Here is a 13,058-nt window from a genome sequence, read left to right as displayed (position 1 = left end):
CTGGGCACACTTGATGATCACCCCACCCATGGAGAGCGTCAATCAGAGGCCATGTGACTGGGGGGACGCCTGCTTTGGGGTCAAGGTCAAACAAAATGATCTCAGAGGCTCCCGCCAGCTCTGAGACTTCAGCAGCCTTCCTCGGTTACCTCTCAGTTAATCATATCTTAATGAATAACACATGGGACACTACAGCAACAGGCAAGCTCATGAAATCAACGAGGTCGGTCTGTTAACGGCACCCACGTAGCACATGATTGCGGTGGGTGAGTCCCGCAGGCCTGCTGGGTATTTCCACTTCATTTTCACAGAATGGGTGGTAGGAAGTCCACATGATGTCCCTGGGCTCTAACCGTATTCTCTTCGGGGCCTCAGCAGACCCCAGTCTTGGCTGCCTCAAGTTCTTTCTTCTCCGCAGCTCTCCGTCTTGGGGTTGTTGGTGCCCCCTTCCCCAAACACAGCAGTTTTATCCCCGGCGGTGGCTTCCCATGAGCCCAGAATAGAAGAGGCCATCTGTCACGTTTTGGATATCATATGTCCGCTGATGGCTCGCAAGCAGGTGGGCCACCAAGAGGTGCTGGGAGGAGGGCGGTTGAGAATCAGGCAGCCTCTGGAAGTGCAGAACATGGCGACGATTAGGGGGAATCTCAGGTGGGAATTTTCAGCATCCTGCCATCTCTCCCCCAGCAGGAAGCCTGGGGTTCTCTTGGGCTCAGAAGGGCTCAATCTTCTTCTGGGAGGACAGATTGGCCCTCAGGACAGAGCGTGTCTGGAATGGGAGAGCTTGAGGGCACTGTTTGTGCAGGGCGGGGGATGGCCCTCAGCCAGCTGGGCTGCGGGGGTGGCCTCCTGCGGGGTGCCACTGTGAGGGGGCCGGCCCCCCGATGTGGCGCTCCGGCCACACACCAGGCGCTTCTCGTCCAGCAGGGACAGGTGGTATTCACACAGGTCAATCAGCGAGGCTACCTGCTCGTGCAGGGGCAGCATCTTGAACTTCCTCTGGGCCAGGTAAAAGAAAGCCTCCACGAAGGCCTGCAGACACATCCCTGTGGGTGAGAGACTGGGGTTAGTGGTGTGTGTGTGTGTGTGTGTGTGTGTGTGTGTGTGTGTGTGTGTGTGTGTGTGTGTGTGTGTGTGTGTGTGTGTGTGTGTGTGTGTGTGTGTGTGTGTGTGTGCGCGCGCGCGCGCGCGCGCGCGCGCGCGTGTGCAGAGGTGACTGGGGTTAGTGGTTGTGTGTGTGTGCGCGCGCGCGTGCAGAGGTGACTGGGGTTAGTGGTGTGTGTGTGTGTTCACGCGCGCGTGCAGAGGTGACTGGGGTTAGTGGTGTGTGTGTGTGTGTGCGCGCGTGCAGAGGTGAACTGGGGTTAGTGGTTGTGTGTGTGTGTGCGCGCGCGCGCGTGCAGAGGTGACTGGGGTTAGTGGTGTGTGTGTGTGTGTGTGCGCGCGTGTGCAGAGGTGACTGGGGTTAGTGGTTGTGTGTGTGTGCGCGCGCGCGTGCAGAGGTGACTGGGGTTAGTGGTGTGTGTGTGTGTGTGTGTGTGTGTGTGTGCGCGCGCGCGCGCACGCGTGCAGAGGTGCCTCGGCACGCTGCCCTGGGAAGACCCGACTCCAGCCACCAGGCTCTCTCCCCACCGCTGACCCGCTGTCTCATTCTGGAAACGACACGGGGCTGACTCACAGTGCCTGCCATGCGAAAGTCTAGCTGGGTGTTTGCAACCACTTGCAGATTCAACCCTTAAGCCACCCTGTGAAGAAGGTTCGATGAACCCTGTTTTACAGATGGGGAAATTGAGTCTCAGAGAAGTGGAGAGACCTGGGCAAAGCCCAGTGGGTACACAGCGGTGGGGCTGGGACTTACACCTAGCCCAAAGCCTTATCCCTCTGCACCACCATCAGATGTTCCCATTAAAACCCATGGCACTGCTTTAATAATAAGGGAAAGGGGTATGAAGATGAGCCCAATCTGATGGCAATGTTCTATATCCTCATAGGGGTGTCAGTTACGTGAGTGTGTGCATTTGTCAGAATCCACAAATTATATTACCTTAAGATTGGTGCCTTTTGCTACATGCAAATTTGACCTCAAAAAGTAAAATATACCTGACCCCTTCTCTACCCAAAACTGTATTCCGGAAGGTATTAATAAGAGTCCCCATTATGCCCCTGGAATGTTCTTCTCCTGCTTTGCCTCATAAACTCCTACTCATCCTTGGGATCTCAGCTGAAAATCACTTACTCAGCTAAACCTCCCCTGAGCCCCAGATTACATCCAGCTCCCGGTAGAGGCTTCTGGCACTTTTCTCTGTCGCACCTTTGGTGGCTAGTTCAGGGCTTACTGGTGTGGTTCTTTAACAATCTCTATCTTCCGTCTGGACTGCGGGCTCCAGCTCACCTCAGTCCCCCTGGTGCCAGGTCGCCAGCAGGCGCTCAGTACAGAGGGACAGACTACACGAGTGAATGAATGCATGAGTGAGTCGGTGCTAGGTGCTTCACAGACATGCCTTTTCGAGGTCATTATTGTGATGCCTCATTTTACAGATGAGGAAACTAACCATCAGAGATGTCGAGTAACTTCCCTAAGGTCACAGAGCCAGAGAATTGTGGCCTGGAAATTCAAACTCTGACTCCCAATGCTTTTAGCTATGTTGTGCTACATGAAAGGTTCTGAGTCTTCCCAATGTCGTTAAAATGAACCCTGTGATCCACATTCATGGGATTCCATGGCCTTCTTGGGGAAGGCGGCTCTAAGGCATACCAAATGCCACACAGTATTCTGGATGAGGCCAGTCCCCACTCCACTAATCCACACCTCCCCAGTGGCCTTGTTTCCCGGCTCAGACGTGCTAGCTGGCTGCTCTGTCACTGCAGGCAGAAGCCTGGCCTGGAGTTTGTAAATACTGGATATGGACCTTGGGATCTGAGAGATCTTTTTGCGTCGGAAACTTGAGCTGAGCAAAGTTGTTTTTTCTTAATCTTCTTCTAAGTCCATCAAAGCTTTTTTGCTTGGCTTCTCTTGACTCCAGACGTTCTGCACGTCCCCTGCTTGGTCTTGACAGGCGTTGATAAAGAGGACAGTAACCCTTTTAATGTAAACAGAGGGCTGGTGCGGACAGAGACACAGGGGAATGGAGGCCTCAGTCTACAATCAGGAGACAGACGTTTCCTAATCACCGACTCTGGGCCAGGGCTCTCCTAGGCTGTGCGTCCACGTGTGTGTGTGTGTGTTGCAGTCAGTGGGAGGATCTGGTACACACAGGGTGAAGAGGCCAGGATCTAAAGCCCGAGAAACCCAGTGCAGTCCCAGCCCCCAGCTTCCCAACCGCGTGATCTCAAGAGCACCGCTACTCCAAGTGTGGTCGACCGACGGGGGCCGAGTCCAGGAACTGCGTGTCCCTGGTCCCTGACAAGCTAAGGAGCTCCGGCTAGAATGGAAATCACCCTCTTCATCGATCACATTGCTTAGTTCAGCTGGCAGTTCTCTGTAGCAAGTCCTTCTCTTTGTAAAGGAAGCCACATGCATTTACATTCTGGCTCGAGTCTCTTATCCAGGACTGTGAAGAACAGTTCGTGACTGCAAGCATCAGGAGCTCTGCAGTCTACACCCCCTTCCCCAGCTTTAATGTCACCACGATCTTGTCAAAATGCAGATTCTGGGGTGGGGCCCGAGACCCTGCATTTCTGACAAGCTTCCCAGTGGTACCCAGGCTGCTGGTCTACACTCTGAATAGTGAGAATTGAGCACCCTTTCTCAACAAACGCTCGTTTCCTTCCCTTAAATGGAGGCAGGCTGTGATTAGCGCTATAACGCACCGAAAAAATACAATGAAGACCTTTTCTGGAGGAAAAAACATGGCTAAATCACCTGGAAGAAGACATTCTAAAATGAAAAATGGGATTTAACGTGTTATACTTGGTTTTCTTTTTGCTTGTCTACATTTTCTGATTTTCTATAGTAAACGTGTGCAATTAAAAAATATGCAAAGGGAAATTCTAGAGTAGAAAGAGGTGATGCAGGGGCAGCTGCTTTTAATTATGAACCCTTTGCTACTATTTGAATTTGAAGTCATTACTTTGAAAAAATACAATGCAAGCTTTCTGCATGTGTTCTACTTTGATAAAAGTTATATATATGTATATTATATATATGTATGTTATATATATACATATATATGTATATTATATATATGTATGTTACATATATACGTATATATATGTATGTTATATATATACGTGTGTATATATATATATGTGTGTGTGGGGATGAAGGGGAATGGACATTACTGACTCGTGCGTGGGTCCCGTACACTGCGCCTGGTGCTCTGATCCTCACTACAACTCCCATTGTGCAGATGAGAAAACTGAGGCCCAGAGAGATGAAATAACTTGCCCTCAGGTCACACACTGGTAAGTGGCAGGGCTGGGGTTTGAACCCAGGCCTCAGGCACCGCTGATTCTGCTGAGAGTCCCCTGGAGGGCTTGTTGGAATACAGACTGCGGCCTCACCCCCAGAGTTCCTAGTTCTGAAGGTCTGAGGTGCGGCCTGAAAACCTGCACTTCGAACACGTCCCCAGGTGGTAACGAGGCTGCTGGTCAGGACCCCACTTGGAGAACCCGTCCCAGCCCCGCCTCCTCCCACTACTGAGTTCAATCTGTTCTATCTCCACTGCCAAAGACCATCTGCAAAAAGGGGCCTGCTTGCAAAAGGGCCTGCCCTCGAACTGCGAGAAGCTTGACTTTGGGATAAAAATGCCTTTTAAGACACTCTGATTGAAAGCAGACTCAATCAGTTATTTTTAAAAGACTAATGATGGAGCTGGAAAAGCATGAACTTGTTCCAACTTTGCATTACGTCCTCTCTTGGTTTCTGAGGAACCGCACATCCCCTGTTTCTTCCAGCATCATCACTTAACCGCTAAGGGGGGCAGAGCTCCGTTGCCCTCTGCGAGGCCCTGCCCTTCTCTGTCTGTACTGATGGAATCTAGACCTGAAAGGTTCTAGCGGGCCAGGCCACAAGGGCCCTGCAGACCAAGGTGGGACTTTGAATTTCCTGCTGAGGAAGATGGGTGGCCACTGGAAAGTTTCGAAGTGACACGGTCAGGGTGGCTGCCGCATTGACGGTGGCAGGGGCACATGAGAAAGAAAGCGGGGAGACCCATTAGGGGGCTAACTGTGCTGGTCCAGGCGAGGGCTGACAGTGGCTCGGATCAGAGGGCAGTGGTGGAGGTGGTGAGGGATGGTGACGTTCTGAATAGAGTCTGGGGGTCATGCCTGTGGCTCTGTGGGCTGCCGATGGGGTGGATGTGGGTATGAGGGTGAGTCAGGAGCCCTCATGAAAAAGGGACTCTAACAGCAGGCTGAGGGACTGGGCTTCCTCTCAAGGCCCGTGGTTTTCAAACATTTTACGCATAAAATTGCCTGGGGACCTTGCCAGAAATGCAGGTTCCTGTTTCCGTCCCCTGGGGATTGTCTGTTGGTGATGAGGCCCTAGCTACTGCACTTGTAACTGCAGCTCTGGGGATTCGACCCACGAGGGTGATCAGGAAGCTTGGGAATGAACACTCCCTCTTGGCCATCTCTCGAAGGGCTCTTGAGGAGACAGTGCAGTAAAGAAGTTAAGAGCATGGCCTTTGAGAAACATAGCACTGGGCAATCAAGAACCTTTGGGGGGGCTTCCCTGGTGGCGCAGTGGTTGAGAGTCCGCCTGCCGATGCAGGGGACACGGGTGCATGCCCCGGTCCGGGAAGATCCTACATGCCGCGGAGCGGCTAGGCCCGTGACCCATGGCCGCTGAGCCTGCGTGTCCGGAGCCTGTGCTCTGCAACGGGAGAGGCCACAACAGTGAGAGGCCCGTGTCCCGCAAAAAAAAAAAGAACCTTTGGGGATGCACAGAACAAGCTTTCTCCTCTGCAATCCCACTGTCCACCTCTCTCCCCCATCTTCATCTGCTTGGGCTGCCAAGTACCATAACAAAACACCATAGCCGGGGTGGCTCAAACGACAGCTCTCACAGCTCTGGAGGCAGGAAGTCCAAGATCAGAGTGCCAGCGTGGTTCAGTTCTGGTGAGGGCTCTCTTCCTGGCTTGCAGACAGCCGCCTTCTCGCTGTGCCTTCATATGGCAGAGAGAGAGAGCCAGCTCTCTGGTGTTTCTTCTTATAAGGACACCAGTCCTATTGGATCAGGGCCCCACCCTTATGGCCTCATTTAACCTTAATTACTTCCTCAGAGGCCCCATCTCCAAATACAGTCAAACTGAGGGTTAGGGTTCCAACATATGAATTGGGGTTTAGTCCACAGCACCCTGGTCCGTAGCTTGTTTCTGCTGCAGCGCACCCAGTACTTGGGATGCTCACCTACCATTTACCAAGTCTCTGAGATTACTTGAGCTACTTAGGAAAGGTGTAAGAGACCCTATCCCTCTTCCCTGCTCCTCCACCAGCCCTACCAGAACACCCCTCACAGCTCTGATGCAGAGTTGGAAGCGTCTCTTTGGTAACATTGCTTCAGTGACCCATTACAGTAAAAGGGATGAAAGGAAACAGTAGCACTTCATATTCATTGAGCCCTCATTACGTGCAAGCCCTGGGCTAAGGGATGCCTTTGTTATTTAACTGAATGACTCTCTCAGAAATCTCATGAACCAAGTGTTACCATCAATCCCGTTTCATATTCAAGAGACTTGTCAAAGTCATATAGCTGGTAAGGTGGCTGACCTAGGACCATTCCCATAACTTCTTTACTCTGCTGCTGCTTCAAGAGCCTTCAAAGAGATGGCCAAGTCAGGGTGTTACTTCCAGTCACTTAGAAGGAAGAAACGATGCTGCCTTGCAGTGAATGAGGGAGGCGCCCCCTCCCATCTCTGCTGGATGTCAACAAGAAGGCGCAGTCCCCTCTGCCAGGCTCTGCAAACAGGCTTTCCCCACCTGCCCCCTGTGCCTGAAGATAAGCTGCTGAGTGTTTTTTGAAACTTCCTTTGAGCTGATGGATCTCACTTGAGAAAGCAGCCTTCGAAACATCCCCGTGTAGCCATCCACGTGGCTCTCACGGAGGCTGCCACCTGCATATTGGGAATGCAGCCCCTGACAGACCGTGGCCTCATTCTGTCAATCAGCCTGCTGAGGGTGGGCCCACGGGCTCCTGGCCACAAGCCCGCTCCCCTCCATGCCCGGGGAGGGGACCTTGCACGCAGGACTTAATGACAGTGCTGGTGGCTGCTCTCCGGTAATCCCACCATCTACTCCGGGGCTTATGGATGGAAACGAGAATAACACCTTCCGTGTGCAGAGCACTTGCCAATTTCCAAAGAATATCTGTTATCTCGTCTGGTTCTCGGAGTAACGTTCAGAAGAGGACGTTATTACAAGGATTCCCCACTTATAGTTGAGACCCAGAAAGGCGGAGTGGCCTGTCAAGGTCCCCCCAAGTGGACGAGGCAGCATTTAAACCCTACCTGACTCTCAAGCCCACAGTTCTCTTTCCGACACCGCGTTCTTTCTTAACATCTGACATTTATGTATTATTTTATAGTTTATAGAGCACGTTTGCACATATGATATAATTAAATCCAAATCATTGTCGACAGCCAGGGATATTACCCCAGACTGAATATGAGATTTTTTTTTTTTTCCTCTCAAAAATACCTGTGCTTCCTTGCTAGTAATTCTATTTCAAAAATTGGTGTGCCGGGCTAGGACTGCTACTCGCCGATTCCTTCTCTTGGCCTAACCTTTAATCTCTTTCTCATTACTCAGCTGGAATAGATGTTTCTTTCTCATAGGGAAATTTTAAGCACTTAAGTATACAAGATTCCTGTCTGGAATCGTTGATAGGAAATCAAGTTGAGTGACCTTGACCCGAATTAGTTTAGTGGCTCCTATCTGTGAAGTGGAATGTTCCCCACAAGCGCTATGTGACGGCTGCACCAGCTCTGAGGTGCTTAATCACAAGGATCTGTTTTCTCTCCGTTTTGGGGATGCCTTGCAGCCTGTTACTGATCTGCGGCTGCACGATCCCCGAAGGCATTACCACGGTCCCTCCAGGCCTGGGGCTGGGGTCTCAAAGGGCTCCACTGCGGGAGATGAAACCTGGGCAGTTCCTGTGAGATGGCTTTTGGCTCTGCGGAGTAGCGACTGATGGGCTGGTCTCAGTTCCAGCTCCGCCACGTACTAGCTGTCGAGTCTTTCGGGAGCCGTTTCGCCTCTGGAGGGCTTGGTTTATTCATCTGTAAAGAGTGGCTTTTACAAGGCACCACCCAGAAAAAGCCCAATACAGTGCTTAAAAAATACCAGTCATCTCCCCACTTTGATGTCTGCCCTCTCACTTCCCGCTGCCTGGAGTGCTATCATAACTCTGGTTTCATTTTCTTCTTTTATTGCAATAGCTGACAGCGTGTCTCCACACTAGGCTGTTGTGAGGCTGGGGAGTCTTCGCCCCCATCTCCAGCCATCACAGAGCAGGCTTTCAAAAAGCGTTTGTGGAAATCAATGAACCGACTGACTGGGATTACAGGGGGGAAAATCCTGCAAAGGGGGGGTTAGAGGACCTGGATTCTCACGTGGTCTGTGCCCTCCGCACAGCGTGGCTTTGAGCCAGTCACTCCCCCTCTCCGGGCCTCACTTTCCCCTTCTGTAAAATGGGCAGAGGACTGGACCGTTTCTCAGGATTCCAGAAGCATTAGGAGGGATGGTGGCTTCTGAATGTTTTAAAAATGATACTAATTAGAATCACAAACTACATTTATTGAGGATGCTCTGCCCGCCAGGACTCACACTGCATTTTCCCCAAACGCGCAACCCAGAGAGGCTGGTACTGCTAATGTTCACACTGTGCAGACGAGAGGAGTGACTTGCCACTTGTCCAAGGTCACACTTCCCATGCCCAAGGTTGCACCATTGGGAGTGGTGGCGCTGGGCCCCCCACTGCTGCTCGACACCACCTCTCCCCAAACCAGATGGAAACCTTTCAAGGCCCACCCTTTAAGGGACAGAAGGGATGGCCTTTCTCCTGCCGCTCCCCATGGCTGGGGAACAGAAGTTGCACGTGCACAGTCATTGTGTCTAAACATTACAGCAACAAGTCACCATCACCTTTGTCCTTGGCTAGATGGAAAAATGACTAAGTGTCAGGAATGAACCATAAATAGGCCTTAGAGAAAAAACATTGCCCCCAGATGCCCGCGGCACCCAAATAACAAACATAACCAAAGATGAAAGCAGCTATTCCATCGTTTCATTAATCACAGGTCATGCCACTGGCCGGTGCAGAGTGGCTGGTAGGTCCCGCTCCAGTCCCAGCCAGTGTCACCCCTGATTCCACCATGACAAGGATGCAAGCCCCTCAGTCACCGTCTGGGGAGACAGGCTACAGGGCTGGTGACCACTTCCTGCACCTCCTTGGTGCTATTCCAGACATTTCTTGTGGGATTAATGGCTCCAACGGACCTTCTGAGGTTCAACACTCAACCCTCAGCAAGTGGTCACAATCTCTCGCTTGGAAAGGACTTCAGAGGTCACACAATCCAGGCCCTTACAGGATCATAACACCACTCAGTAAGAAGAAGTAATAAGAGTAGTTGGCACGCAGCACACACGTTGTATGTAGCAGGCACCGCAGCGAGCTCTCTCTAAGGCGCCTCTCGCCTCATCCTCGAAACAGGTGCGTTTCTGACCCCCATTTCACCCTTTGGTTTTTCACCTGTGTTTAGGGACGTAGCGAAGCTTTGCTTTTGTCTTGGGCTGTTTATTATTGGGACACTACAGGCTTCTGGGGTGCAGGGAGGTAAAGACATTCACCCGGAGCCCCACAGACTGGAGGTGGCGGTGGGGATGCGAGCCCAGCTCTGTGAATCTGCCCTCCTGGCCCCAGGTTCACTCGGAGAGGCAGGGAAGGAGCCACAGGTCACAGGTCAGCAGAAACAGCATGGTTTCTGGCACTGTCTCTGGCTTCCGGTAGTTTCCCCATGAGGTGCTGAGCTAAGCGTGCCCGCCCTGACATTGCTGATGACGGTCATCTAGCCCCTCACGTGGCCACTTCCAGTGACGGGGGTCTCATCACCTCCCCAGGAGGACCATTCTCACTGCGTGCTCTCTGCCTCTGAGCTGAAATATGCAAAACTTCCCCACTGACCCCACTTTCCAGAGAGCAAACCTAACTCTTCTTCCCCACGATGGCCTTGCTCTGAGAGGATCTGCAAGGCGGCAACCAGAGCAATTCACTTCCACAGACTTTTGCTGACCACCCAGCAGGTGGATACAGGGTCCAGCAAGCCCTCATCCCTCATCTGATGGTAGGGAGGGAGGAGTGGGGAGGAGAGAGAGGGGGTGGAACCGGGAGGAGGTAGGGTTAGAAGGCAAAGGAAGCAGCAGATGATTGCCTGGGAGAGGCAGGACTGTGGCAGAGCCTAAGGGAAGAGCAGGAGGTGGGCTGGCATCAGTGTCCAGTGCCCCCAAGATCATCAGGGTCTCGCCTTCTCCTGAATCGCGCTCCCTGGCCAGCAAATGCACCCGGTCTTGCATTAAAAGGCTGCCTCGACATCGCGTACGTGAGTGACCTTTCTATCTCTGCTTCTTGCCAGCCAAACTGCCCAAAGGGATGGTGGCCCAGGCACTGTCTCCACAGCCTCCCCCCTGGCATCTCAGGGGGCTGTTCCCCTACCTCGCCACCAAGCTGCTCTCATCAAATGGCTGGCCGCCTCCCCTTCCCCTCTTCTTAGCTGGCTCTCTGCATTTGTCCACGTGGAAGCTCCCTCCTTGAATACTCTCTCCCCAGCTTTTCTCGGTCTCTCTAGGAACTCCCGGCTCAGGCTCGCCAGTCCTCTGCTGGCTCTGCTCTGCTCTCCTGGGTCTTGCAGTCCTGCAGGGCTCTCCACCTGGGCTCAGCTTCCCCCTCTCCTTGTCATTCACTCCCTAGGCTTTAAATATCCTCTGTGAATCAATGCCTTCGAATCGCTCTTTCCAGGCCCCACTGCTTTTTTGCCACCGGGGTGTCTCATTAGCATCTCAAAGAGCCTGTTAGAAATGGATCTCCGGGTCTTCCTTTCCTGATTCTGCTTCCCTGATGTCCTAACCATTTAAATAAATGACGTCTCCACCCTCCTAGTTGCTCCTGCCAGAAGTCTGAGAGCCACTGTTGAAACTCCTCTCCCACAGTCCCTGCCTCCCCACAACACCCCAAGAACTTTACACCCTGCACCCACCCCCACCATCCCCCCAAGCCCCGAGCCTGCAAGGCCATAGCTCCCCCGGACCCCCATGCAGCCTCCCACTGGTCTCCCCACTTCCAACGCCGCATCCAGAATGACCTTTTAGAAACACGAGTCAAGCCGCGCACTCCCCTGCTTTAAGCTCTTCAGAACAAAACTACCTCCTTGACGTGCTGTGAGCACGCAGTGAGATCCAGGTAAGATCCAGCCCCTGCCTGCCTCTGCGGCTGGGCTGCCCCTCAAGCCGGCGCATCCCCCGCTCTGCTGCAACACCCTTTCCCTCAGCCTCTCCCTGGTTGCCACTTAGATCTCGGCTCCAGTGTTACTTTTCCTGACAGACCTCCCTGACCCACCTCCTAATATATATTAGGTCTTCTCTGCTAACCTTCTTAAAACTTAGTCATCTTGGGGCTTCCCTGGTGGCACAGTGATTGAGAATTTGCCTGCTAATGCAGGGGACACGGGTTCGAGCCCTGGTCTGGGAAGATCCCACATGACGCGGAGCAACTAGGCCCCTGAGCCACAACTACTGAGCCTGTGCGTCTGGAGCCTGTGCTCCGCAACAAGAGAGTCCGCGACAGTGAGAGGCACGCGCACCGCGATGAAGAGGGGCCCCCGCTCGCCGCAACTAGAGAAAGCCCTCGCACAGAAACGAAGACCCAACACAGCCAAAAAAATAATTAATTAAAACAAAAACAAACAAAAAACTTAGTCATCTTATTTCCTAGAACTCATCACATTTAATTACGTGTTTATTTCTGTATTTCTGAGTTTAATGTCTGCCTGTCTGCTACCGTGCTGTCCGCGGCATGGGGCCTGGGGGGAGGTCTATCCTACTGGTCACTGCACCTGCTGTCACCACCCGGGCCTGGCAGGTGGCAGGTGCTCACAGGCCATTCGCTGACTAGCTGAATGAAATCTATAGGCATAAGGGTATGGAAGCCACGGATGAATGGATAAAGAAGAGGTGGTGTATATATTTACAATGGAATATTACTCAGCCATGAAAAAGTGAAATTTTGCCTTTTGCAGCAACATGGATGGACTTGGAGGGCATTATGCTAAGTGAAATAAGTCAGACTGAGAAAGACAAATACTGCATGATATCACTTATATGGGGAATCTAAAAAATACATCAAATGAGTGAATACAGTCCAACAAAAAAGGAGCAGGCTCACAGATACAGAGAACAAACTAGTGGTCACCAGTGGGGGCAGGGCAGGGAGGCAATACAGGGATGGGGGAGTAGAGGTACAAACCATTGGGTGTAAGATAGGCTCGAGGGTGGATTGTACAACAGGGGGAACATACCCAGTTTTGAAATAACTGTAAATGAAAAGTAATCTTTAAAATTGTAAAAATTGTTTAATTTAAAATTTTTAATTAAAAAAGGAAAAGAAAAGAAATCTATAGGTGTAGCGCATGATACACAGTAGGTGTTTGGTAAATGTCAGTCTTCTCCTCCCTTCCCACTGCTTGGGTCATTGATGTTAAGAGCATGCTTTTAGCATCCACTTACGGCAGAAGGAACCCAGGCTTTACATCACACGTGTCTAAGGTCAAATCCGCGGGCTGCCTCTTACGTGGTGCTAGGTGACCTCGGCTCATTCACTTCACTTCCGGGAGCCTCACCTTCTACCTCCCCTGTGTGGCTCTTAGATGGGTTCAGTGAGAGAATTTAGATGTAAGGGGCCCGGCCTGGCACATGGAAGAAACCCCATAAATCTGAATTTCTTTTTCTTTCCTTCTTCCTTCCTTCCTTTCTTTCTTTCTTTCTCTCTCCCTTCCTCCCTTCCTCCCTCCCTCCCTCCCTCCCTTCCTTCCTTTTTCTCTCTCTCTCTCTTTCCTTTTTTTGGCTGC

General features: G+C 51.9%; 1 protein-coding gene across 1 annotated transcript in view; it reads right to left on the bottom strand.

The window, feature by feature from the left end:
• Nucleotides 1–287: 287 nt before the first annotated feature.
• The window catches only part of TTLL11 (tubulin tyrosine ligase like 11), a 244,838-nt gene continuing 232,067 nt past the window's right edge, over nucleotides 288–13,058 (bottom strand). The window contains exon 9 of the mRNA XM_060154432.1: nucleotides 288–1,046. Coding sequence (XP_060010415.1) covers nucleotides 754–1,046 — 293 coding nt within the window. The 3' untranslated portion in view covers nucleotides 288–753. The remainder of the gene's footprint in view (nucleotides 1,047–13,058) is intronic.

The sequence above is a fragment of the Lagenorhynchus albirostris genome, chromosome 7 (assembly GCF_949774975.1).
Source record: "Lagenorhynchus albirostris chromosome 7, mLagAlb1.1, whole genome shotgun sequence".
In the NCBI taxonomy this organism is placed as follows: Eukaryota; Metazoa; Chordata; class Mammalia; order Artiodactyla; family Delphinidae; genus Lagenorhynchus; species Lagenorhynchus albirostris.
This window is presented reverse-complemented; position numbering and strand designations above follow the sequence as displayed.